The 27,280-nt window shown below is 47.4% G+C and overlaps 1 protein-coding gene across 6 annotated transcripts in view; it reads left to right on the top strand.

The window, feature by feature from the left end:
• The window catches only part of LOC128884035 (potassium voltage-gated channel protein Shal), an 80,686-nt gene extending 55,184 nt beyond the window's left edge, over window positions 1-25,502 (top strand). Inside the window, exons 5-7 of one of the 6 annotated variants that reach the window (XM_054137020.1) lie at window positions 12,362-12,445; window positions 17,351-17,624; window positions 21,030-25,502. In XM_054137020.1, coding sequence (XP_053992995.1) covers window positions 12,362-12,445; window positions 17,351-17,491 — 225 coding nt within the window. In that variant the 3' untranslated portion in view covers window positions 17,492-17,624; window positions 21,030-25,502. Of the gene's footprint in view, window positions 1-6,973; window positions 7,025-11,067; window positions 12,446-13,874; window positions 13,939-17,350; window positions 17,625-21,029 lie in introns of those variants that run through there. The other 5 variants (XM_054137030.1, XM_054137040.1, XM_054137071.1 and 2 more) reach the window with 5 other exon arrangements.
• Window positions 25,503-27,280: the final 1,778 nt, after the last annotated feature.

Raw genomic sequence — 27,280 nt, 5'->3', positions numbered from 1 at the left:
GATCGTACGGTCGAGAGAAATACCGCTTTAAATGAAATTTAAATAGCGATGGGTGAACTGAAAAATATTTGACGTCGAATACCCAGGCATCGAAATGTGTTCCAGTTATCCATCTAGCTGTGAAGTTTCATCGAAATCGGTGCGTTTCACGAACGCCGTTCGTCTAGGAAATCACGAGAACAAGCGTACCTTTCCGCAGCGATTGTTCGTTACGAATGTAGTAAATAAAGGAAGGATCAACGGACGCGCGCGGCGTGTCGCTGATGCATGAACAGAGGAATTCATTTGATTGGAATTCCTCCAAAATCAGTGCGAAGGGACGGAGAACGCGCTCGAGAGATTGTCCGTGCTTAATCAACGTTCCTCGCGGATCCTTCGCGAATAAATCCTTGAACCGATGCTGCCACTTTGTCTCCGTCGCATTTTACTTTCTTCAGAATTTCTGGCGAATCTGTACAGACCAATGCAACTACACGCTACTCGAAGGTTTTCTTTGCTTTCGAGCAAACGATTATCTTTCTTGTCGCAACGTATTTTTCACGCTTTGCGTTGAGATCGTTACGCGGGGATCGGAATCGTATCAGTTTAACGAGATAATCGATTAATCGTTGTCGCTCTCGATCGAGGCACGACTAGGATTTTATCGTAGATCAGCTTTAGGCTGTCGTTCTCATTCTCCTTAGGCATGTGTTCAGCCGAAGCTGGCTCCAAATGAAATTATCTAGCTCTATTCTACCGTTTTCGGCGAATTCTAAATCAATGTCGTAGTGATTCTTCCAGAACGAGGGTAGAACCACTGGATTTACTGTTCCCCGAGACAGAAGAACACAGGCATTCGTCGAAGACGTTTATCGGAGAGATAATCGAACCGCGAACATAATTCCGAAGCGTATTCTATGGGGTCTTGGTAAGTCCAGTGTGTCTGCGTTTCCGATCGAAATTACTAGGTCTTTACGAGAATACGTAGATCGTCCTTAGATATTACCTCTTTCGGTCGAGCGGCTTTTTCTTCGAGCAGTTCGGGTAGCTTCCCTCTCGTCTTCCGAAGCACGCAAGCAGCTCTTCGTCGGCTCTATCTCGTAAGGACGACCCCACGTGTTTCCCAGCGATGGTTCTAAGCGAATCGCGAACGAAAACGCTTCGAAGCGTGACCCGCGATCGTGTCTGAAATCTAAATTATTAACTGTCCACGTTTTCAGAGCAGGAAACGTTCCGAGATCCACTCGCGTGATCATCCGCGTTCGCAATTGTTAAAAAAGATGCTAACACTTGGCTCGAGGTCGTTCTCAAAAGGTGAGAGGGTTTCTAGTATCGAGAATTCGATGCGTATCGACGCTGAACGGCGAATATCGACTCGTAAATCAGCTTTTACGTAGCCGGGGGCGACGTTAACGAGGAAAAATGAGAAGTGATAAATGGTCTGGTCGGTTGACAGATCGAGGACGAGACCCCATCGAAACCCCATTAAGTGTCGTGCCTCTCCTATCTCTTCGCTTCTGCGAACGCCATTTTTCAGTGGTCCACCGTCCTCGGCTTCCCTTCCCTCAGCTTCCGTCGTTCCGCGACGCGATAATCGTGTCGATTAACGCGAAAATTCGACGCTGACCCTCCCGGTCACGGATTCCCGTTCTTCTTTGGAGAACACTTACTTAAATCATCCTCCTAGTCGTTGATGTCGTTGAAATTGAAACTCTTGAGAGCTCACGTTTATTAATTCGCGTTTCCGCGGTACGTTTTCTTCTGCGCGACTTCCTCGAAAACGAGATTTCGTGTTGCAGTTCCAATTCGACTCGACGCGACGCGACGCGTCGATTGGAAACGCGCGCCTTTGTCGGACACTTGGTTAATCTTGAAAGATTTACGTCGCCCTCGGACGATCTATTTTTATCTTCTATTTCGATCCAGCAGCTTAAGAGTTTCCAGCGCGTCTGAGAAGCTCGCCAGTTTACTTCGAAGTGACTTTAATTGTCGAGCTGGCGGATGATAAATGAACGTAATCGGCGCGTCTCGAGCGCGTCACGTCGACCGTCATTTACGACGGTCTTTCGTTACGTTAACGTCGTGCGAACGGGTCGCGTTAACCGTAAGCCGTTCGTGATGCAACGCGTCACGCGGGCAAATGTGTTCCTTGCCAGCTTTAAATCAATGATAAGATTCATACACGTACCGAGGGAACACGGGCATGGCTCGACGTGCCCCGTCACCGACGAAACAAATGTGTTCCTGCCGCTGTACGTAGGCTCCTCCTCGTTCGCTGGCTGCTTTTCGGCTGTGTGTACGAAATTGTCGAAACGTACGGGACAGGCGGCGATATATCTCTAGGGAAACGTTTCTGTGCCCCCACGGGGATTTCGTGCAGGTCTTGCGAGCAGATTTTTCGCGACTGGATGACTCCTTAACCACCCCGATGGAATTAAACGAACCGTATCGTTCGCCGTTCCGTCTTCTGTTCGTGACGTTATTTTGTTTAGGGCGGTGGTCGTCGATCTCGAAGGACGAGGGCAACGTAAACTCGATTTTACTTTCTGCCACTTCAAGTTAGTCGCTACCAACGACTATGGCCACTGTTGCGAGCAACTGATCGCTCGCGAGGGGCCATTGGTTTGGAACTATCCGTGTTCGATGGATGACAGACTGGACGCGATATGCAATTTCGTTTTTATTCCAAGGCCAAGCTTTCTTCCGTCCAGTTTTTTTTTTAAAGCTAACCAACGAGTCGTACATAAATAAGAGGTACGTAGATTTTTCAAACGAAAAACTTTGTTTTCGTCACGATCTCGAGCCACGCGTTCGTTGCATCGAATTTCCCGGAGCAGTCGCGAGTCGAATCGAGCGATGCCCGGTCGGATCGTCGTCTTCCATTGGAGAATCTATCGTCCCCGCCTAGGTGGAGCATCGACGCTCGTCAGCCCTACCCTATGTCTTCCATTTTTAGATTAATGCTCGCCTTCGCGAACCCGCGCATTCGATCCTGATGCCCGAGCTCGTGCCCGCCTTCCTCTCGTCCGATCGCACAAATTAATCAACGCCCCATTTTACTTTCTTCGAATTCCATCAAGTTCCACGGGACGCTGAGAAGCTCTCGCGCCAAACCAACGGAAGCGGAAAGAAGAGAAATCCCGCGGTGAAACGAAACCGTGGTGTGTCGCGAGAATCCAGGAAAAATGGATCGTGCCGTCTACGATCACTTTTTGCTTCGTGCATACCGTATTTCCGTTCGCGGTTCCATCGGTCGATGGTCGAGGAAGTCGATTGTTCGTTCGATCATCGACGCGTACTGCCGAAGCCGCGTTCGTTTTTTAGTTTGGTCGTGGTAGGTTCTCAGACCCTCGAAATACAAGGAATCGGGCCCCGTGGCTCGCGAGGCTTATCAAAGGTGCGAGCTTTCGGCCCTAAGCTAGCTTTAAGGAAGAACCCCGTTTCGTAGATAGGCTCAACGAGACAAGAATGTTTGAATCGTTCAGGAATACGTCGCGCGACAGCCGCGAGGCGAGACCGGTGAAACCTGGTCGCAGCTCGCGGAACGAACAGTGTATATAAGAGCCGAGTCGATTATTCGATCGCTCGTAGATCGACCTTCGCTTTCGCCGTCGCCGTCGGTTCGAAACGATCGCGCCTCTTTGCTTCGTATTCCGGCTGGCTTGTAGCTCGATCTATCCAGAAGCGATGAATCGAGTAATCCGCGAATGCGAGGAGATCAAAACTCGAAATTTCAAGAGCACGAAAATGTTCTATTTCGATCACATTTACCGAAGCTCTACCGTCTAAATATTGCCTTTCAGAATTTATCGCTCTTACGCGGTAAAGCAACGACGCCGCGAATAATCGATCCCTAGTATCAACGACATAAATTCGCGTTCGTGCGTGGACGATCGTGTTTCGCGAATATTCACGAGATTTATGGGCTTCGCTGCCTTTTATTTTACTTTTGACGCAAGCCGGCTTGGAATATAGATCTCGATATTTCCAAAGCCTCGCAGATCGCGCAAGGGGTCCTCGGTTCGCGCGTATCGACGAGCCTTCGACGAAGATTAAGGGTTATCGCTTGATTTTTATATAAATCACTCTGGAATCGCTGGTGTTTCTTTTATTCGACAGCACAAGGTGTTTCATTTTCTTTGTTTCGTTCGTCGGGACAGTTTGTCCCTTCGCGTGCAGATCTCGGCGAACCCTTAATCGAGCCAAGGACAGCGTTTCGGATTCGAAGACACGCGTTTCTCACACATTCCAACGATTTGTTAGCGCGTTCCGTGTTCTGCGACGTTTTCCTCTTTAAAAATCGAAGATCTTTAAACGAGACGATGTCTGAAGGAAATAAAGGATATGAGATTTTTTAATCGATCGCGTCTTTTCGACCCTCACTGCACGGACAATGGACATACTCTTGCATTTCAATCTTGCAAATAAATTCGATCGAAATCGAGAAAGCAAAACGGAAACTGCGATTGGCGGGAGCGATCTCCGGATAACGAGTTGAAAATTAAAATAAAATAAAAAACAGAGGACGTTGTAAAGCTACGGTCTCCGTTCCAGTACCGATCGTTTCTCGATTGTCGTCACGAATTTTTAACGAGTTTCGTTACACCTCTGAAAAACTAAACGTAACGAAACAAAGTTGCAACCGTCACGCACGGACAATGTTTCCGTCGCATCGTCGACCTCGTCCCTGTCGTTTCTCGCGATTCGGTCCGTAGAGGTGGGCGTCGGACGTCTCCGCGGCTTCTGCCCGCGAGAGAAGCGTCGAGACGCTGAGAATATCGCGATTTCCTTCCGTCAGGGACACCACGCGGAAACGAGTTCGCGGAGTTAGACCGCAGTCCGTTGGATATTCATACGGGTGTACACAGTCATCCTTGCACGGTTATCGACTAGAAAATTGTACGGCAACGTGTCACCTTGACCTTAGGGACATCCACCAGGTACATATACGTACGCGCGAATGCGTGTGGGTGTCCATGCTCGTTCCACGTGTACGTGTGTACACGTGTCGTGCACTGGTTGGCGTCGAAGAGCCCGCGAAAAGGGGTTAGAGGTTTCTTTAAAGCTTTTTTACCGAACGGAAGATACCTTGTCGAGTTTCGCGTCTCGGTCGTTTTCTCGCGTTGCCCGACGTCCGTTCGACCTCGTCCGGATACCAGAGAAGGTGTCGCAAAGTATACGAAGCGCTTTCAGAAACTAGGCCAGTCTATAGCTCTCTACCGTAGGATTAAATCGTTGCACGATTTAACGAGATTCGTTTTCCTATAATCTGCCTGTATCATTTCCAAAGGACGCGCGTCGGAATTTCAATCTTACCGTACACTTTGATCGATCGTTTCGCTCGCGGTAGGAGAAAGTGAAATTCGAAAATTGGTTCTTCAAGCATCCGGATTAGCAGAAATTGCGCACTCCTCGCAGATTAGGAAAAGTTTTCTCCGAATGTTGGGAAACTTTTCCGTTTCGAGTGTCTTTAGAAAAAGGGCAGTTTAACGTTTCGGAAGTTTCGGAGAACCGCTCGATGTCTCGGCACGCGTACGGTTGATTCTGGAACCTTTTTCATCTTTTCTACACGCTTTTTCGAGTTCGCTCGAGGTGGTAGTCGAGTCCCGGCAAATTTTCGTCGAGCGAGGAACTCCGAAAGCTCGAGAGTTCCCGGCTCAACGATTTCCAGTGAAAATATTAAAAAGCTTCTCTCGAGAGAGAGAACGCTAAGATCAGCGAATTTTTATTCCGACTCGATCGTGAATCTTCCTCGGGCCTCCACGATTGCTTTTTTGGCCAGGTGTACGGTGCGTTTGCGCCTATGCACGCGTCATCGCTCTGGTATCGTACAATGATCGAGGAGCGCCAGCAAAAAAGATCGCTGACACTCTGGCACGATTTTCACGTGGTTACGAGGAGAACGAACATATTTCGCGCTTGCGTTTCATCAACGGATGACAGAAATATTAGGTCATCCCATAAGTTCGTACTGCAGACTGAGGCAATATTTAATAAAAAAAAAAAATTATAAAATTTTTATAGCGACGGTATAATGACTATGTCAGAAAGGTGGGAAAGTATCGTGAAACGAGAAAGATTACCCTTTCTTATAACACTTAAAGGCATGTTTCATCATTTAATTTGAGGAGATTAAGTGGCACGAACTTGTGGGACGACCTAATACAATGTCCGCTAGAAGTAGACGTTTAATCTTTTCGGACGTGCCCCGCCAACGAGCAACTTTTCCCCGTTTTCCGAAGACCTCCCGCGGAATCGATAAAAGAGAACGTCTCTCAAAGAAGCAGCGCATGGCAATTAAATTATTGGAAGCTGTCGCGCGCTTCTGTGTACGCGAAGAGCTGCCACGCGAGGTCTCGATAAATCTCGCGGCTCGGCCGGACGATAAATCGCTAATGCAAACAATTGGGAGCGTTTAAAGCCAAATAAACGTCTCCGTCGTCGTTTCCGTCGCGATAGACCGACTGTTTCGGACGCGTTGCGAGAAACTTTTATTCCTGCGTAAAAGTAAAATGAACGGGAAACCTCGGTTTACGGCCTCCCGTTTCGAAATTTCAACGATGGACGCAGCAGCTGACGTTCTTCCGTTTTAGCGAACGCGAACCGAACAAATTTCCTCTGTGTACGTCTCTAAATGCTTCTAAATGGTATTTGCTAATCGAAATTTGTAGAAAATCGACGCCAATAACGACTCCCTTTGTTGTACCGTTTGAATTATCGACGTTAAATATGTCTTCTCCTCGTATCACCTTGTAGTCTATGCCAGAGACGTTCGTTTCGGCGGCCTCGCTGTCGCATTAAGTATAACTTCGGGAAAAGATTGAAAAATGGGTCGCGAATCTACGTTGAAAACAGAGCGTAGGGTTTGGCGAATCGGGCTCCGTACTTTCCTCCCCGATGACTCGTTATAGACGGAACGAAGTCGCGTCAAATTAATTGCCCTCATAATGCGCATTATAATATAACACGAGTTGCTTTCATGAATGATGCATAGCCGAAGGAACACCAGGAGCCTGTAGTGGAGCATCCACTTCAGATCAGCCAGGCAAGAGAAAATTGAATCTTAAGTGTCCGTGTGAAAAGCTCCGTCAATTCACTTGCCGTCGGTCCAGTAACGAGCACCATCTTTTTCGACACCCAAACACCCTCGCATTCCTGTTATCTTCAAAGGCTCGTACCTTGTTACCGAAAATTGTGCCCCCGACCCGGAAGTTCGATTCACGCTGCTACGTGGAAGTCGGCCGTTCCGAGTGTCGAAGGTCGCGACCGACCAAGGGAAGCGTTTCGTGTGCAATCTGCAGCTGGACTCGAGAAAACGAGCAAACGCCGTTTCTTTCTTATTCGTTGCATTCGATTCTTTGGCAATCGGAACACGTCGATCGAACGGTCGAACCGAGATCCACGGACAGGTTCATAGTTTCTGCTTCCTGGGAACCGTCGCTCGCGACACCTCGGCTATTCAGGCCGGCCGACTTCTATTTTGGGCAGCGATGTTGGTTATTGTCCCCACGTTTTGCTCCGTTTGATCACTATTGGAAACTGATTGGTTCGTTGTATATACATACAACACTATATACGTATAAATAGTCGGTTCGATTAAATATATTGTATATAATACGCGTGAAACGTGTTACCTGTGTACATTTTATTCCGTCGTTCGAGAATACGCGTTTGCGTACGGAGAATTGCGTCGTCGAGCTGTTCGTCGCGGGGGAGGAGCGATCGAATTTAACGCATACGTTTCGATGAATTATTCGTAACGAATTATCGAGCGGTACGTCGCCTAGTTAATCCCGTTTGGCGCGAGTGACGTCTGTACCGAAAGGGTTAACTTGGACGGGCAATGTTCGCCGCGCCGCGCCGCGATAATTAATCATCGAGGTTATCGGCGTCGATCGTGATTTACAGTAGCTCCCATCGTTCGTCAAAAGAAACATGTGTCGCGTTGAAATTCGAGAGCTCCTCGTGCCCGGTTCCTCTTACATTAATCATCCAGTGTTTCGGCCGAACTTGAACCTGCTCGACAAAGAAAATTAATCAGAAATTAGTCGGTACAGCCTGTCGGCCCGTGTCGATTACTGCCAGCGGAATGATTAATCGATCTGTTTATGCCCCGATTCGCATTCTGGAAGGTCTACCTTTCGCAATTATTTTCGTCGACTGCTCTGCGGGTGGTAGGCTGCAATTATCACGCGTTCCGCTTCTCCGCCCATACACCACCCCCTTCGTATCGGTGTCAGTTCCAACGTCGTGAAATTAATTACCGTTCAACAGGTAAGTTGCCAATGGTTCCGGCTGTAAACGTCGCGGCAAGACAGGCTGTCGTTTGTCAATTTTTACGACCAGTAATACCGCGCTGTTAATCGGTCGTCGCCGGTGAAACGATGTAACATTAGCATCCACTCTGCTACGGGACACGCTCGCGAACGATCACGCGTATATCTCTCTCGAGCCGAAGAACTCGAGAGAAGTAGGGATCGAGTAGAAATCGAGTAGAAATAGTTGGGAGAAATAATAAAATAATATACGCGCGGTATCGGCCGGCGCTATGGTCGATAAGAATTTTAACGGGGAACGATCGTTAAGGGATGGAACTTTGTTTTCGGAACTGGTCGAACTCAAAAGCTACGAAATCGTTTTCGATCCTCTTAACCGACTCTTGGACCGTTTCGAAGCTATACCAGTTGGGGTTCCGACAACTGGTGTTCTCGAACGCGGAGAAACGAAATCGTTGTCAGCAACGGGTAATACCGTGAAGCGTCGCGTTTGGCGATTCGAGATTTGTCTAGTTATCGATATGGAAATACACACGGGATGCTAATACTACATCATTCCACGAGTATTTCATCGGGGATTCTATCACATTCTTCCCCTACTTCTCACAAATGTCACGCGTACATTGTGTAAATATGTCTGTACATTTTGTAACATAAACACTGTCGGCACCCGTTGTGTGTGGTTCGTCCCGTAGAAACAGTTCTCGTCCGTTTAAGGTAAGACCCCAAAACTGTCAACTGTTACATGTCTGTCTCTTTTTATATCGTTCTCCCCGAAAGCCTGCTAGCTCGGATTAGTTTTTCTTGTTTGGGAAATGTTGTATATCGATTCTCTGTTTCTCGTTCTTGGCACTGTTCCTCCTTTACACTCCTGTGCTACTACGCATATACGATATGCATACCTCTGTTCTCTGGACTGTTTGAATGCGAAACCTCTTCACGATTTTCAGACACGACCCGCCCTCGACGGGATTGTTCGATATTCCAATTACTTTTCTCTTTCAGCGAACGTTGCAACGTTAAAAAGTTGCCCGCGAAGGGACGGGGAGAGAGAATCGTTTTTAATTGCTCCTCGACGTAAATCTACTCGCTCCCCTCCCTTCCGATCCCTGTTTCTCGATAACACTTGCTTTCAGTGGCCCTCGCGACACGAGTGTCGCTGAAATCACGGGGATTAATTAACGAACGGTCGGTAGACGCGTTGAAATTGTTGGGAAACGAGCCGCAACGCTGTTTCTTCTGCGTCCCCGCGAGGCTTGTCGTTCGATCGGTACAACGAACGCTTTCAGCCTTCCATCATCGATAACGGATCACCAACTTTTAATCAATCTACTTTTTTCCAGTGAAATTTTCCTCGTCGCTCGCGCAAATGTTAATTTCCGTCGGACGCGTCGAACGTAGACGATCGACGTCCACAGAGACCTACAAAGAAACGCCGTTCCAGACGCGTTGAGCGCACGAATATCGAACGAGTTGTCGCTTCGCTTATCGCTCGAGTATCTAACGAACCCTATTTTCTTTTTAGACGGTGAACCATGTATCTCTCGAATAGAAATCAAAGTTTGTATTTCGTTGTAAAGTGTTTTGAAAAGTTAAAGCGTTGCTACTTCTCCGCGAGTTGTGACTTGTAGCGACCGATTGGTTTTGTTCCAACCATGGACGCGACGCTCGCAAACCCGCAGGCAGCTGTGACACGAGATAATTAAATTTAATTAAACGCAACGATTAACTCCATCTCGCTGGTTTCATTCGGTAGCTGACCGATGCGCGTAATCGACGAACGCGAATCGCTTCTCGTTTTACTTTTAAATGGAACGCCGCGAACGTAGGTGATCGATGTCCGCGCTAAAATTGCTGACCGAGGTACGACGCTGTCTAGAGAGTTAGCTGTCCGTAGATCACGCTTATAGAAATTATACGCGAATAACGAACGAGACAGAGTTCGTTTAGACGCCGGCAACAGGAAACATGACGAACTGTTGAGGTTAAGGAAAGTTAGGTCAATAAAACTACAAACTAGTTATCGAACGCAGACCTAACCCAGAAAAAAGAAACGTGCATCCGGACAGGTCATGTCCGGATAGGAGTTGCCCCTTTAGATCGCTCTTCGAAATAGCGGGTCTCTTCCCTGGATAACGATTCTCGTCGAACTCGCGCCGAGTTTGAGCGTAACGTAGATCACCTCACCTTAAAGTATTCGAACCGTTGCAGTTAAACGCTGTAACGAACAAGATATATACCGAAGTTCGCAGAACGTTGTTACGGCTAGAACGAGACTTAACCCCGTCGAGATCGTTTAGATAGAATAGTCCTGGCACGATCGAGGCGGGAACAATCGCCTCGCCGAACTCGCTACTCCCACCGAAGATCATGTCAGTCGTAGCCACGATGGTGCATCGAGATCTTTGCTTTAGTTTGCCATGCGTCTTGTTCCATTGCGCAGTTTCGTAGAATTGTCGACTAGTCGATTCGTAGTCACTTTGTCCCACGCATATCGTACACGAAAGTATAGTCTTATAAATAATGATAAGGGTAGTACGTTTAGTAGTTTTTGGATCGAAAGATTTCGAGTATCCTCGCGACCCACTCGTAGTCTCGTCAAACCGCGTAGGAACGATCTATCGTTGAACGGGTAGACGAAGCAGACGAACACTAGCGAGTCTGTCTCCGCTAGGGCGAAATAATCAAAGTAGAGAAAGCGGTCTCGAGAAAGAGATATACGTATTACCGCCGTAGACCCATGTAGAACAGATTTAGGGTAGGTGAGCCTAGGGTGCAACAATGTAGTGTGTGCTTGTGGTGTGGATTTCAGCAGGCGTACAGTCAGTACATCCCAGCGACAAGGGCCCAAGTATCGGGCGTCGAAGGGGGTCAGACCGGGGCTGCGATGGACGGGACTTACCTCGTCGAGGCCTCGTTCTGAGCGGCCTAAAAGTTTCTTAATCGGTCTAGTGTAAAGCACGCTAAAACAGACCCCGATAAAACGACGCTGAAAAACGAGTAACCGAGATAGAACAGAGTAAAAGACGAACAAAAAGCAAAATTAAACATAAAAAAAAAGAACACATAGATTAAAATCTGTAATCACAGACGAGCGAAGCCGTGTACGGTTCGAAAGAAAGGTAAACACGAGATGCGTTTTAGAGACGGATTTCGAGTCGATCGAACGGAACGTCTATATAGAGAGATATGTGTAAATATAAGGATCGCTCGGAGAGTAGAGAAGATCATGGAAGAAACGCCAGGATATTTTAAGCGACACCTAATAATAATCGTAATAGTAATTGTCACGATACAACAACAGTCACGCGAGAGTGGCGTGAACAGACACGAAAAATAGAAATAAAAATGACACAAGACACACACAGTGCGAAATTTCCACAATGTAAATCCAATGAAATTCTTCTATTTCCTCATTTCCGTGCCACCCGCTCACCGACGACCGACCGACCATCGTCATCCACCGTGGAAACTGGACCCGCCGTGACGTCTCGTCGTCCTCCTGTCATCGTCGTCGCGTGGCCATCGTCATCGTTCGTCGGCCATCCACGAAAATAAACACGTCCGTGTTTTACTCTTCTTCGCTGCGAATCGGCAACCCTTTCTCGTCGCATCTACTCTGTTTGCCCGTTCATTCGCCACTATGGGCAAACTAATTTTTAACGAACATGGAAATGAAAACGAAAACAAACAAACAAACAAACTAACGAACATCGAATAAACAATTCGTCCACGTGAAACCGTGCGGAATTCATAATGAACGGGATGGATCTCTCTCGCGCGCCCACTCTCTTCTCTTCCTCTCTTTCACGTTGGAATTTCATGGACGACGTTTGAATTGAAAAAAAAAAAAAAATACAAATATATACATAAACATTTGCGTATATATGTATGTGCATTCGTATACATATGTAACACACGATAACGAGAATACGCCGACGACTCCGATGATGGCACGAAATGAAATATACGTATACGCAAAAATGGAAACGTATACACGTATATAAATATATCGTGAAACGACGAACACGCATCGCGTGAAACTTTACGAAAACAACATTCACACGCGACGTTTTCGTGGCCACCGAATATCATCCACTTTGTAGAGCTTGTCTTATCAGCTTACTTCGAACGACAGCAAGGATAGAGTGGTGCTCGTATATGGGGATCGTATACAAGTGCGGACAAAGGTAAAGAAAACCGTGTTACCTGGAAACCATTTTGGATACGATGATAATTATTATTGTACATTATATACTTTGTTGTACCGTTTCATTGTCTCTCGTGCACGCGTGCCGTGATTGACGCGTTTCTCGCGTGTAATGCGTTCACTTGTATACACGGGATGCGGGATCCGGAACTGTAAACCCGGTGTACACTGTAAAAGCGATACCAAAAATGGTATAAAAGAATTCGGAAGAAAAGCAATCACGGAGTAGAGTATACGTGGATTTTTACGATCGTCCGTAGGCGAACGTGGATCTCGCATCAGGTATAAAAATATCGGTAGGGCGGAAAACGTTTCTCGAATCATAGATCTCTGTACGAAAAATATACGGAACAGGAAGGAATACCAATGAAGACCGACGTCAGCGCGAGCTCCGTCGTTGTTTGTACTGAAAATTGTCCGGATTCGAATCCCAAAGCACGGACAGAAATAGAACGTACCCGACAAGGTATTTCTGCCTTATTTAATCTATCCGTGCGCCTATTGTTCATACGGGTTCTTCCGCCAACGTCAACTCCTTCGTTCTTTTTATAAATACCAGTTTTTCAGGCAACTTTCAACGATATCAGAGTGTCAGATGTGTGTTTCAAGTTGTATACGAGCACGCATTACACGTTAAGATGGCGCGTATCGTCGCACGCGCGTACTATCTTCCACGTTGTTTATAAGATGTGTATAAGATACTTGTATGACCACTGGAAAAATACGACGCACCTCTTCTTGTCCTTCGACGGAAGGACGAGGACGAAGGACACACGGGACCACCCCATGCATCCCCTCGGTGGTCGAGAATATATCGTGTCGCGTGGCTGATCCCTGGATTGGCTTCTGGGTGTCTGCTTACTCCCGAGAAACACTCCCATCCCTGCTTCTCTATTACACGCGACACTTTTCATTTCGCGTACGTTTTCCTCGGGTTCGGTTCCGTCTTTGGTTTCTTTCTGGCAACGCTTCTTTTCTCGGTTACCCTCGACCGCTCTTTTTCTTCCTTTTCGCAAGATTTTCGGTTTGCCCCTCGCAGAGGCTACTTTCCACCGACGTTTCGGTTCCCCCGTCCGTCGTTTTACTTTTACTTTTACTTTTACTTTCTCTCGCAGTTGCCCATCCCCCGAAAGGAAGACGGAAATCCTTCCGGACGCGAAATCCTTCTGGCATGGTGCCTACTCCCGAACCCTATTCGTTGTGGCTGATTCTTGATCTGGCTTTTGATTTATGCATTCTCGCGCGACCCAGCAACGCTTCTTCGCTTCCCTCGTTGATCCCCTTTACGTATGCATCCAACTAGGGCGAATCCCGATGCCTCCAGGTCCTCGACCCTCGATCCAACCCCCTTTACTTCTCAGCTTCGAGTACCGCTACTCGCTTCTAGTTCCAGTTTCTTTTATTTTAAGCGAGCTTCCCATCGAGCGATGTTGCACCTAGGATGCCAAGACTTGAATCTTGTCGGATCGAAACAGCGGAGAGCGAGAGAGAAAGAGAAAGAGAGACTAGGTTCTCTTTTAGGAGACGATCGAAGTAGGAAGCGTTCACCAGCGGAAAGGGAGGTCAACGAATCATGGTAAATCCCGGAAATTTGCGGTACCAGCGAATTCAGTTTTACGCGCTTTTTGCCGCGACGACGCTTCTCCAGCATCGTTCAACGGCAGCTCTCTCTTTTTCGTAGCTCTATGTCTTATCGCGCGATCGGGTTCAATCACCCCACCACCTTTGCAATTTCTGCAGCGCGTGCTGCGATTAATCCTCTCGTATCTTTGATAAGCTAGCCATCTCATCCTCGCCACGTCAAACGGTGATTAATGCGCTAGGTCGTGAAAGACGTCGAACCGGAATTCAAACGTCACGGTCGATTCTCTAGCGCCGCGTTGCTCTTACCCTCTCCGTTATCCCGCATCCGTAGTTCCTCCTAATGCGTTTTCCTTGTATCGCGTTAATACGACGTGGCCCAGCGCAAATGCGCGCCGCGTACGTGGCTCTCGCGAACGTACGGTTTTTTCGCGATTCAGGCGAACACCTCTCGTTGGGAGACCGTTTGAGAGATGGATTCACTCTGTGCCGGAGAGAATCGGTGACGGTCAAGAAAAATGGTCGGTAGCGTTAAAAGGATCGATTCGCGGAGGCGAGTAGGTACAAGACGCGGATGACTTTTATTTTACCTTGTTTCATTCCAAAGTATCTCCCCGTGTTAATTCTAAGTTTAGGTCGAACTTGATACGTCGCATTTTAGCCGAATATCGCCGTTTAAATCGTCGGCACGACTCGTCTCGTTCTCCGTGCACGACGCGTGCAAACCTGGCCAGCGGGCGATCAATCGCGGAATTCGCGTCTCGCTGCAACCGAAATAACGCGAGCACGCGCCACGAAAAGAAATCTACGTGCGTCACGAGGGAAAAGAAGCAACGCGACAACCACCGAAAGCGTCGTTCGCATGGCGATTTGTGTCGCACGATCGCCAGCGACGATGGATCAACGCTATATCTGTTCGACTCTTAACGAGCCCCTATTCGTATTCGTAGGTTAACGAGGAGAGCGATCAATTTATCCTTCCTTTCCTAGGAATCTTGGATTACTATTCTCGACGCGATTCCAACTATCAAGGAAAGTTCGGGTACTGCTACGTTAACAAAAAAATTGCAGCGTCGAACGATAACATTTTACGAAGAAATTAAGCTCGCGACGGTGTCGCCTGCGACACAGATTTCCGTGCGAACGAGCCTTGAATCGTGCACGCGCGATGACGGCTGCATCGCGCGGACGATGCAGCGCGCTGCGACAGAAAGACCGACCAGACGGATATCACCGTCATGGACGGGCCGGCTGAAAAGGATTAACGACGCTCGTCGAACGACGTCGAGAAGACGACGACTATCACGCCGACTTGCGCTCGCACGAAAAAGAGAGACAGAGAAGGAGAACTGCATTGCGGTGCACGGATGCAGTTGGCGGATTTACCGGGACGCCCAACGTTTTCCGGATGCGGCTGTCGACGCGGCCGACCATTCTCGTTTTTATATCTGTTCGCCATTATTTGCCTTTAATTTACGAGCTAGCTGCGAGAGAACTGGTATCGTTGCGATCGAGCAGGTGTCCCAGGAATCTTAATGTTCACATCGTAGGACTTTATTGAAAATCTAATTTTTTTCTCCATCGTTATTAAGCTTACCGCTGTCGTCGGGGACCGATGACGGATTCTATGGACCCCGACGTTCGAATTGGTCACGTCCGAACCTGTAAAATAATTTTCAAGCACCTCGAAGAATTCGGGGGCCATAAACGAATTCGTCACCGATCGCGACCGACGATCGATTGCCTTACACTTTTTTCTCTTGGTACTACTCTAACGCACACCGTAACGTGTTGGAAGCTACTTTATACTTTATACTTTATCGTACGATAAATTCGAGACGCTTGGCGAGAAGTTCGCTTCGATCGGTAAGAGAAGCGAACCCAAAAGCTTTGCTTACAGGCACGGATCGCTTTTATTCCCGTAAGATGTCGAGCCAACTACCGAGCGCCGACGAAGCTTCGACGTACGTACCATAACTTCGAAGCAAGTTCGAATGCACCGTATGCGACGCACTGCATCGTGAACTCGCGTTTACTATTCGAAATTGGTACGGTCTAGCATCGGTATCGCGCACAGCCACTGTTCAAAGAAACGAAAACAAAAAAAAAAGCAGCATCGACGCACATTTGCACATGCGAGTAAATCCGGGAGAAATGGGGATAAACGATGCGAATTCGCTTGGAAATTCACCACGGAACGGAAAACGAACCGTGCTCGCGACGTCGATAAGAATCAGAGGCACTCGTCTTGTAATTAGTGGCTCGTCGAAACGATCATTCGTACTGCACTTGGCATGCTTTTGTTAATCGATCGATCCACCTTTCGTCACCACTGTTTCTCTTGTAAGTCCTTTTTGTTCGTCAACCATTAGTCTATTGTTGTTGCTGTTGCGTATCGCTGTTATCTTTTCTTTCCTTCTTTTATTACTGTCACTGTTGCTCTTGTTGGATTGCTCTGTTGGCAGGACCGTTGTCCGCTTTCCAATTTCTCGACGTCGTTTCTTGTATCTCACTGTTCTCCGCATGAATCTGTTCTGTTCTATCTTGTATTGTTTGCACGTGGCCCGCGCGCCTCTTTCATTCTTCCTCTTCCTCTCGACGTCTCTCTTCGCTCGTGATACTTCAACTTCGCGATACTCACTCGCTCGGAAACTGGTCCGCGAGCCTCGGACGTGGCATCGATACGCCGATCTCCAGAATTTTAAACGACAGCCTTTGATTTCTTGTTCTTCCGTTTTTTCTTTTCTTTTCTCGGCGCGAAAAAAGCTTTCGAGATCTGTCGATGGCACGGGCTCGACGCTGCCCGCGATCGCATCTCATTTCATTTCATACGACGAGTAGCATTTACGGTATCGTCGCGGAAAAACGGAGAAGGTATCGCACGGTGTTCCGTGTTTGAAATTCACGGGATCGGTGGGCTTGGGAAAATTACACGACCACGAAATAGAGAGAGAAAAACGAGAGAGAGGGCGAACGAAGGAGAGGGGGGAGATAGAGGGAGGAGGCGCGAAGTATAGCGTAATCCGACTTACGATTAGTTTCGATAGTCGTTCTAGAAACGTAGAAGCAAACGAGGAGAGAGAGAGAGAGAGAGAGAGAGAGAGAGCGTGGAAGAATGAAGTCAGAGAGAGAATGAAAGGATGAAGTCAGAGAGAGAATGAAAGGATGGTAGAGACGGGGTGAAAGAGAGAGAAAGAGTCTCGGAAGAATTATCGGAAAGACTCTCGAGATAAAGAGAGCAACGATGCGGAAAGATGGACGAAGAGTCTAAATTGAAACATTTCCGAAATGCGAATTGTTCCAGGACCTAAAGAAGCGCGGTTCCCACACCTGTGATATGCAGGCCCTACAGCCACTTCCGGTCCCAAGCAACACAGTCAACACCGCGCCTGCAATGACTACTTCCGGTGGACAGTCACCGCTTCCGGTATCGGAGACCGCTTGAGTCGAGATCGAGACCAATCACGATCACCATATCCGCTATTACGAACAAAAATCACCTTTAACAAACCAACCACCGTCCTCTTCTTCTACTCGATGAAAGATGAAAGAACAATGGCCGACCGGCCGGAAGAACGGTGAGCCTGCATTCACGATCTTTTCTTGCCCGATGTAACGCTTCTCGTGGCCGAGCCGGAAGTGGTCGAGGATTCCCGGATCCGTGACAACGATTTCGTACGCAGAGCTTTTACGGCTGCTCTTCGCCGAACTTTGTCGTCTTTTTCAAATTGCCAATCCTACGACTCAAGCACGTTCAAGTTTCCAATTAATTTACCGCCCTCGTTTCCTTTTATTCTTTTCTTATACCTGAATCTCTTATGCACGTAAGTTGAGAACTTGGAACGAACGAAATCCTGGGACAAGGCTACTTCCACCGGTTCACATTCTCTGCCATTAACGCCTCTTAACCTTTGCATTATTTACAGCAACAGTTGCGGATCGCGGGCCACCAAAAGTAGCCAATCTTTCGTTATTTTTCATTGTCTTCGAATCAGGGATTGCCGACTTTGCGCGCAACTTAAACGTTTGTCAAAAATTTGTTTTCTTCGGCGAAATCGATTCCGCGATCGAACGGACGCCGCGAGATCTACGCGGACGCTGTCAGGCTTGGTACGGCGTCCGCAGCCACGATTTAGCGAGGCGTTGTCCTCTTAAATCCACGCCAAAATCCTCCGCTGTTGACGTTGATCAAGCTTTATCGCCCTCGCCGAGGAGCTACCGTTCCGCCTCAGCCGAGAGCTTACCGTTCGTCCACGAAGACGTATCATCGGGGTTTGCTTTTATCGCGACGACGAAGAAAACAACAGGATCGGGGTGCTCGACGAGCGATCGTTCCCTCGTCGTGAACGTTCGGACCAGAGGAAACTCGATGGTTGAGACTGCGAACGAGCAAACATGGAAACTCATCGAAACGAGGAAGTACCTTATGTCGACGCTAGAAATCGTCCACTTTTAAGAACAAGGCCAAAATGGATTCTAGCGGCTACCTCGGGGGGGTTAGGTCGAACAGGAGTTCGCACCGGACCTGTCCTTCCGGTCCGCGATGGCTTTGCCTGCCATTGTCGGTCAACATTAGCGCAGCCTTCGTCACGGTGTTCGGGAAACGTCACAAAGCTGCTTTGATAGCGCCCGTCCGCTGCTAGTTCCGGTCAGACCATTTCCAAGATGAAACTCTGACCACGTTTATTCAGGGATCGAAACTGCAAGCTGAATGTTGACTCGACCCTAACACTGCGCCATCGACGTCCACGTTGGTCCATATACGTCCAAATTAAACGCTCGCACCTGGTCTATCCCGAAATATCGCCCGCTTTGTGACCCGATCACGGGTTTGTGACTCCTTTAACGAGTGTTTCATCCAAGTAGAATTCGAAAATCGTGCGTTTCGCAATAATATTGGGTCTTCCATGGTTAGAGGTGCTCGAAAAATGCATTCTTCGTCTTCGTTTTCTTAAATCGATTAATCCACCCCTTCGTGCTGCGACAGCGATCTCAGGGAGAAGAGTCTTCGCAACGACTAGTAGACTAAACGACACCATCGAGGTTCATCGGTAGCGGAAAACGCAATTAAGGTGGTTTGGTCAAAAATGAGATCACATTTTTTTCGTCACTATTTCGGAAGATTTTCAGTAATTATTCATACTTAATTACTGGCGCAAGTTTTTTAATCATGCAATCACTTAGTATACCTTTCATCGGTGAGTATGATTTTACTTTTAAACTTATTTGCTGGTTATCTATAAATTTATTTACTTCGGAAGTAAATGAAGTCGTATTTCGTTCTAAAACATCAGGCTTTAGTATAGTATTAATAAGTTTTTCTGAAACAGTGACGTCATATATAGGTTCGTGGAAATTTTCCCTTTAATTTCCCTTCGTTTCTTGGTATCCTTTCCCTTAAATTTCCCTCTTCTCAATGTGCAATATTGTTGAACATTTTAGCGGAGCGATTCGCAACATCGTTGAACTTCGCTCGCACTCAACTTGCCATTTAATCGCGTTTACAGTGTAATTTCGGCTGGCCGATAAGCTCCGGGAACCGTACGCGGCCGTGATTCGACCCCGTTTCCGGCTACGTAGCGGATGAATCGGCCAATCATCGATCGGCGGAGCGTGTTACTCGAATATCGCCTCGCGAGAGGGCTCGAGCGCTCGACTGAAGAGCGACGAGAGCCCGGAGAAAGGAGCTGATCCCCGGAAACGAGGTCGAAGGCAAATTTGCACAGGTGATACCCCCTTCTCCGCTATCCCAACTTCTCCGCGGCTTCCTGATTCTTGTTCAAATCGCGCCGTGTTTGGACCGTGGTTCGTCTCAGGGAATCTCCTCTTCTGTCCCTTCCGTTAATGGCCGATGTTTTTTTTGTAGGAAGCGGACGTCTCTTGAACGAGGAAAGTAAGGTCGTCGGGCGAGTGTAATTCGTGCGATTGGTTACTAAATTTGATAGGTTTGAACTTGCTACTACATAGAAGGAATAGAGAAATTCTAACTTTGGTAGGCATATGCGAACAAAGATATGGAGTCAGTGATTATTTACGATTTACCTTTAGCGTATTTTTTGATATCAAGCATAAATATTCCAGCGGCGATTATCGATCAGGGTCGAGTCGACACTATCTACTGGTCGAGCGTGTTATTTCGATCGGCTTTTCTTTTCCGACGAGCGCTGGCAAACTCGGTGTCTGCCCGGCACGGGTCCACTTCCCTGACGAAGCTTCGCTTTCCCCACTCGGGGACACTCGAGCAGACCAGCCGCTCTGCTCTCTTTTCGTCCTCTCTAGTCGCCGCGGCACGGCGCTCAGTTTTGCCAGGGCTGCTCTTCGTTCAACAATCGGCTCTTTCTTCCAACTCGTGACCGACTTCCGAAGGAGAGGCCTGCTTTTTCCCGCGGTAACTTGTCCGGCTTCCTGAAACGTCGCGAGTGGTAAGCCCCAGGCGAAAGCAACGATCGAAAAACGGATTCGCGCGGGACACGTACTTCCTTTGATTCAGACGCCTCCTCTATTTTTCTTTCGCGGGGAAACGTACACGCGGAATATATTTAAGATTTGCGGAAAGTAAACAAAAAATAAGATAAATAATTACTTCTTCCTTTACGTAGACTTTCGAACGACGGATCGTATCGAATAAGCCTCGCCAGTTTCCAATTGATTACGTACACAAATTTATATTCCGACCCTCCTTCGAATTTACCCTCGTCCTCGTTTCAAACTTTTTTGGACTATCCGCAACGTCGAAAACTCGAATCTTGACCCAGCAACGAAGGGAGTCGGCTGGAAAGCTGTGGAAAGTTGAACGAAAAAGCGAATCAGGAAAATGAAATCACCAATTTGCTCGGCGATCTCAACCATCGGTTTCATCTCGAAAGACCACCGAGCCGGCAGCGAGGCATACTCGTGGAATCAGAGACTCGATCGAGCGCCTCGATCCAACTATCGAACGACCGTGTGTCGCAGCCACGGCCAGTACACCGCGGCGCTTTTAGTTTCAGCGAAGAAAATGAAGAGCGAGAGAACGGAAAGTCGGTGGTGTCTCGACAAGAGCGGAAAAGGAACCTGCGAAGCCGCTGACGAAACGTTCGACGAACCGGGAACGGTTCGAGAATCGATGATTCGCGACGCCTTCTAGGAGGACGAAGGTTGCTCGTTCTAGGAGAGCAACGTTCCCGCACGATCTCTACACGGAACGACGACGTCGCGACGAGAAGAGGCCTCCAAGATATTCCTCGGATCCAGAAATCCCCGCGTTTTCGAGAACGATCGTTTGTTAATGCACGCATACGCGGTTACGCATCTTGTTCGATCCGTTCCCCTGGCGAAACCGAGGATCGGCGAATTTGAACCTCGCCTCGTATACGTGACAGCTGCCCTTTTGTCGCAAAAACAGGATCGAACAGCAGATACGATGAACGTCAGTCGAAGAAGATGCGTTCAACGATCGGCATTCGATTTGTTCGATATTGAAATCGTCGCTGAAAAGCACCGCGAACTCGACTTCCGAAGACGGCTGGCGCGGTCTCCGCAATTCGCGTTACTTCCTGGATCCGCGTTCGCGCGGATCGGCGAAACACGACCGTAGTCGCGAGGAAGCTCGATCGCTGGCAGGGATTTTGTTCGCTTATTTTTACGATGGAAATGTTTACCTCGTATTCGATGCTGCGAAGTGGAACTATCTTCTCTCGGGGACTTTGTCGCGTGCGTACGTCATCTAAATTTTCTTCGGCGATGATAGTCGACCCGGGGGAGGAAAATCGGGGGGCGGAACGAAGGATCGTCGGATGCCGAACGAAGATAAAAATAAGAAGCATCGCGGCTACGGTCGTCGGGCGCAGATCGCGCGACTCGTTAGATAAGCGACATCCCTGGTAGCCGTAAGAGAATCGATCTTTGAGAAGCGTTCGCGGTGCAAGGACACTGCGGAAATTGATCGGCGCTGTTTTCAAGGAGTCTCTTAATTCGGTAGGTTTAACCGAGCAAACGATAATTTTAAGGATAGGGGAGGAGAAGGTTGGTCGGGAGGTTCGTCAAGAGGAGCGTTGTAAGAAGAAAAAGAAAGTGAAAGACGCTGTACGATGGCGGTCGTAAAACGTAACGACGATTAGAGTTGTATCCCTGCGGAATCGATCGATAGAGGGTCCCTTTGGACTTACAAAGCGCAAGGGAAGCAAGATATCCTCGTCGGTAGGGACCCACGTACCTTGGTACTTTAAATAAAGTAAGATGATGCCCTCGTTCTTTCAAAACTCTACGAAGAGTGTCCTGTTTTCTTTAATTTTTGTTCCTTTAAATGGTAATTTATCGATTCCACCGTTGCGCCCTGATTGGAATCGGCGTCGGGTCGATCGTTGTGTTTCGTCGTCGTTATCGAAAGTTGTTTATTTATTTCGACCGCGATAGTATCTCGTCGACCATTCGTATCGCGAAATTAATCCCCGAGCGGCAGAAAACTATCCGGGGAGGATCGATGAATCCACAATCGACCCGCGCTCGCCTAGGGGGTGAAACGGTTTTAGAATTTCAGAGGAAGTCTCCCTCGAGCGACAGGAAGCTACGAAGAATCGGTGTTTTAATTCAACGATGCCCGGCGTCGTTGAATGATCGTTGTAAATAATCGTGAAGCCGGTACGGGGAGTCTCGTGTTGTCTGTAATTAACTTTGTAATTAATTGTAATCGATCTACGCGAGCGAATATGAACAAAAAAGAGAGAGGATATATTATATTATAATTGCAAATAAAAGAAGAATGGAATATATTATATATATTATATCTACGTAAAAATACAGATATATTAAACAGGTAAACTTACACACACACACACACATACACACATACACAGAGACAGACAGACACACGAATACAATCATAGACACTCGAGAATGCGAGTAAGCATGGAAAGACACACAGGAGAGGGACACACGTACCTACGCGCTACGAAACTCACACGCGCACACTTGCAGCACCCTCGCGTCGCGCAATAAAATAAATTCTAAATCAATAATTTCAAACTAGAATGCGTGCCTGACTGAGTGATTGGGAGATTAACCTCTTCGAGGCACCGAGCCATCCTCTTTTGGAACTCTTTGGAAACGTAATGGTAAGTGCACGTAATTTCGACGCTGATCCGACCGCGACGCGCTTTAATAATTACTTTATCGATATACTGATCCGAGTATATTACTGTGTATAGCGTATAGTCAGTATTAAGAATTCGACAAATGCATTCGGTTCGTTATTTTGAATAAACAATATATTTTATAACCATGGATGAAATTTAAAAATGCTTCGATAACCGGGATATTTATCTTACATATCTTGTTGGTAAAATTTCCAACAACATCGTCGCGAGCTTGACGCTCGTTGAATGAGCGATAAACGAGTTTATTCGAAATAAAAGGCAATCTACCGTAAAATTGAAATTATGATACGCAGTTGTGTATACCGTGCATGCTTGGCTTAACTCGAAAATTTTTGGTGCAATTGAAATTCATTTTTCCGTTCTTCCTCTCTCGTTTCAGCAATCTTTCCACGTGCCTCGATTTCACCAAATTAAAATCGCCGATACGAGCGAAACAACGTGTGCGTATAGTATTCGAGATTTTACGGTATTCACGTTTCCACGGACACGTACAAAAGATTACTCGAGGTTGTTGAAAATATACGAGGAAAAAGTTGCTTTCGGAGACGCGGCTCGGTACCTCGACGGTAAGAGAAAAAAGACGTAAACCTGAATATAAGTAAATTAAAGAAAAGATTATTATATAATACGATCGTAGCGATAATCGAGAATAATACGTCGGATCCTTTTGTCGTCCAAAGAACTGCAGTTGTATCGAGAGATAAAAATTACGAGCGGATAAAAATTAACCAGGTGAATGGCCAGCCGAGAAAAGCGACGATGAGAAGCAAGATGGAATCGAGCGCGGCTGCGAACGGTGGGACTCGAGTTTAATCCGCGTTCAAAAATTACTATTCTCCCGTCCGCTTCTTGGTTTCGATTCGAATCAATCGGGAAACAATCCTTTCGTTTTTCTTCTTTCTCAAATTCAGTGAAACAAAAGGAAACAAAAGGGAGCAAACGAACGGCGTACTCCTTCCGTATTCGTTGATCGAGATAAATTGCCGTCGGGTTAAACTTCGATGCCATCGCTGACGCTTTACGAGCGCGTTATAGAGAATAGCGAGCAAAGAGAAGAGTACGATGAAAATATAAGCAGCGTTCGCGAGTAGCTTCGAGTCTAGTCAACCGTGACTAAATTAGCCTCCGATTGTCGGTGAGCGTTACACCCTTTCTTCCGGTTCGCGAACCATTTCCGGTCTTCGGTCTCGAATTTCTCGCGACACACGCGCGTTGAAATTGAAATGTTCACTTAGCGAGTAACGAATAAATGTTTGCTGTTCTCTTATTCGTTATTCGTACGTAAACTAGACTTTTGCTCGTCTCTGATCTCGAACTCGCCGGATCGCCGAGAGTCTCGGTTCCTTCGTCGCGAGTTCTTCTCGGTCCCTCGAGGGTGGAGTCGACGCTGCGTCAGAAATTGCGTCGTTAGCATCGAGCCGATCGAATTTCAGCGACTGCTACATAAGCAATTTTGAAGGGACGAAATAGATTAGCGCACAAAGTTTCGAAAAAACGTAATAATTAGAAGCGGGCCAGTTTGGTCGCATCCAAACACATTCCTGAACGCGACGGAACGTTTACTTCTAATTATCGCATTCTTTCTCGCTTCTCGAAACTGGTGTAAACGGGAGCAACGGAGAGAAACGAGTCTTACGACAATCGCGATGCAGATGCGCGTGCGGAATAGATGCGCCGAGAGAAAAACTGCTCGACGCTCTTCGGCCATTTCCGAGCGGAAACGACGGAGCCTCTCCGATCGAAGAAGGAAACAACAGATAACCGCGAGGATGGTTTTTCTCGATGCACTATAAATCTCGCGAGCAAAGCGTGACCGGATCGCAGGGATCGCGAGAGAACTGGGAAGATCGCGATCACGCAACAGAGGAAAGCAGAGAACGCTATAACGAGTCTTTCAATCCACTACCGTACTGCCAATTCTTCCGAAACGACGCGTAATAAGTTTAGTAAGGGCGATTAAGGCGAGCAGCGGCGGCGTTTGTCCGTTTTCTTTCGTCGCTTTCGAGTCCTGACGAAGGACTCTCCTGCAATTTTTCCGGAGGGACGCGTTACCGAGGGTTCTACTTTTCATCGGCGATTAGAAAATGTTTTCGATCCGATCGTCTCGAGATTTCGAAGCTTTCACCCCTCGATATATTTGAATTCTTTGCCCGTGTACAAAGTTTCGTTGCGATCATACGTAACTTGTCCTCTATTTGTATCCGGTGAAGAATAGCGCTTCTTTTTTTTTTATCGAATTGTATCTCTGGTAGTCAGAAGAGCACGTTTATATAAAAACCAATCTTTGATCCGAGGTGTATACAATTTTCTTGAAAAGTTTAAAGTGTGTGGTAAAGTTTTCACCGTTTAGTTAACACTTTCTCGAAACTCTGTCGCGAGCGATGAACGTTTTCCCCTCTCGGGAAAAAGAACGAAACGAAACGAATCACGAGTAACGCGGTGTGTAGCTGGCGCTAACTGGAAAAGCTTGAATTTGCGCCGCCCGATCGATTCGAGTCCTCTGTTTCCGCTTTGTTTCTCTGGCCGCGCCGATTAAAAGTGGCACCCTCGCCGTTCCTTCCGCCGCGCCGGTCACTTTTTTCACCGTGAAAGGAAAGCGATTCTTTTGTAACCAGGACACCGTCCACAGGACCTGCGAGCGTAGCAGGATCGCCGAATGTTCCTGACGCGCTCGCTCGTATTTGCGATTTGCGGTTTTGTAGCCGGGGGAGGCTCACGGGAGTTCCAAAATTTTTGTCACGACGTCTCCGCTCCTGGAACGTGCACGCCTCGATTTTCAGCATCGGTTATACAGGCTCGATTACACGAAACCATCGTGTCTGGTGTATGGTGCGCGGTGTCGAGAAACGGTGGTTGCAAACTTCGAAGGCTGACGGAAGAAAATTAAAGTGTTTACACGCAGTCGAGGAATGTTAAAGAGCCCGATACGATCGACAGGATTACAGCATCTCTCCCCTAAATATCTCCCACGAAGAGTTCTTCGATTCACGTTCATCGAAACCATCTATTGGATCTATTTGCTCGTAGAGTTTGCAGCTGTAGTTTCCCAACGCTGTTTGGCATGCGTAGTTGTATCTCTTCGTTCCACGGTAATGTTACCTTTTCGCGAATCGTGTCTCGACACCAGTTTTGGAATTCTCCTCTTCCCGGTCGTAATTAGACAATTATGTAACGTATACTCGTAGCGCAGAAGCAATCGAAAGTGTTGGCCACGCGCAAATATCGCGCTCGCGACCGGATTCACCGATCGGAACAATCGTCTGCTGCGCGAGACAAGGAGTTCAAGGCCGCCAAGATTTCCTCGTTGTTCATATATTTTCCTAATTTATTCCGCGACAAGAGACACCGTCGCTTTCCTTTCGAGCTGCCAATGGACGAGATCGCAAAGACGTAATTCCTTACTTAAAGTTCGATTCACTTTGGAGCTTCGAGAAGCGTTCAACGCGCACATCGATCGATCGAGAAGGCTCGACCGACGGACACTCTGATCGAAACATCCCCGATCGACTGACCGCGACTTCCGTTACAAGTGTTTCCGAAGCTTTTTAACATTATCATAACGTATCATATCGTACAACACCGAGCGTTTCTCGACAGGAAATTGGCAAGTCGAGACCTATTCGAACGGAAAGCGACGGTGTGGTTTTCGATTCACGTCCGCGTCGACTCGCAACGAGAGTCGAAGAATGCTCGAAAGACGACGGAGCGAGTTCCCCGTCGTCCCTTGCGCGAACCTCTAGTTTCCTATGCGTAAATCTAGATCTGTAAGCGAATGTCGACGACAGCGTTGGGCAAATTTTGACTAGACGATGATCGAAATTATCGTTATAAATAAATAAAACGTAATAAATAAACAAATAAATAAATAAATCTTCGGTTAATCGTTATTCTTCGGTGCTATCGAGTCGAAAACCTTGATATTTTATTTTGCGCCCAATTCTACAGGACTTGGTCGTCTTTTTCGATGTTCAAAATAAATCTCGCAAAATTGATTATCGAATCGGTAAACATTTTAAACGCGCGAAAAGAAATTTGTTCAACGAAAGCCCAACTCTGATCGACGGCGACTGTCTCTTCGGTTAGAGGCTCGTTGGTACGCG

This window comes from Hylaeus volcanicus, chromosome 1 (assembly GCF_026283585.1).
Source record: "Hylaeus volcanicus isolate JK05 chromosome 1, UHH_iyHylVolc1.0_haploid, whole genome shotgun sequence".
NCBI classification, from domain to species: Eukaryota; Metazoa; Arthropoda; class Insecta; order Hymenoptera; family Colletidae; genus Hylaeus; species Hylaeus volcanicus.
The sequence above is the reverse complement of the archived record's forward strand: the minus strand, read 5'-3'. Positions and strand labels throughout refer to the sequence as shown.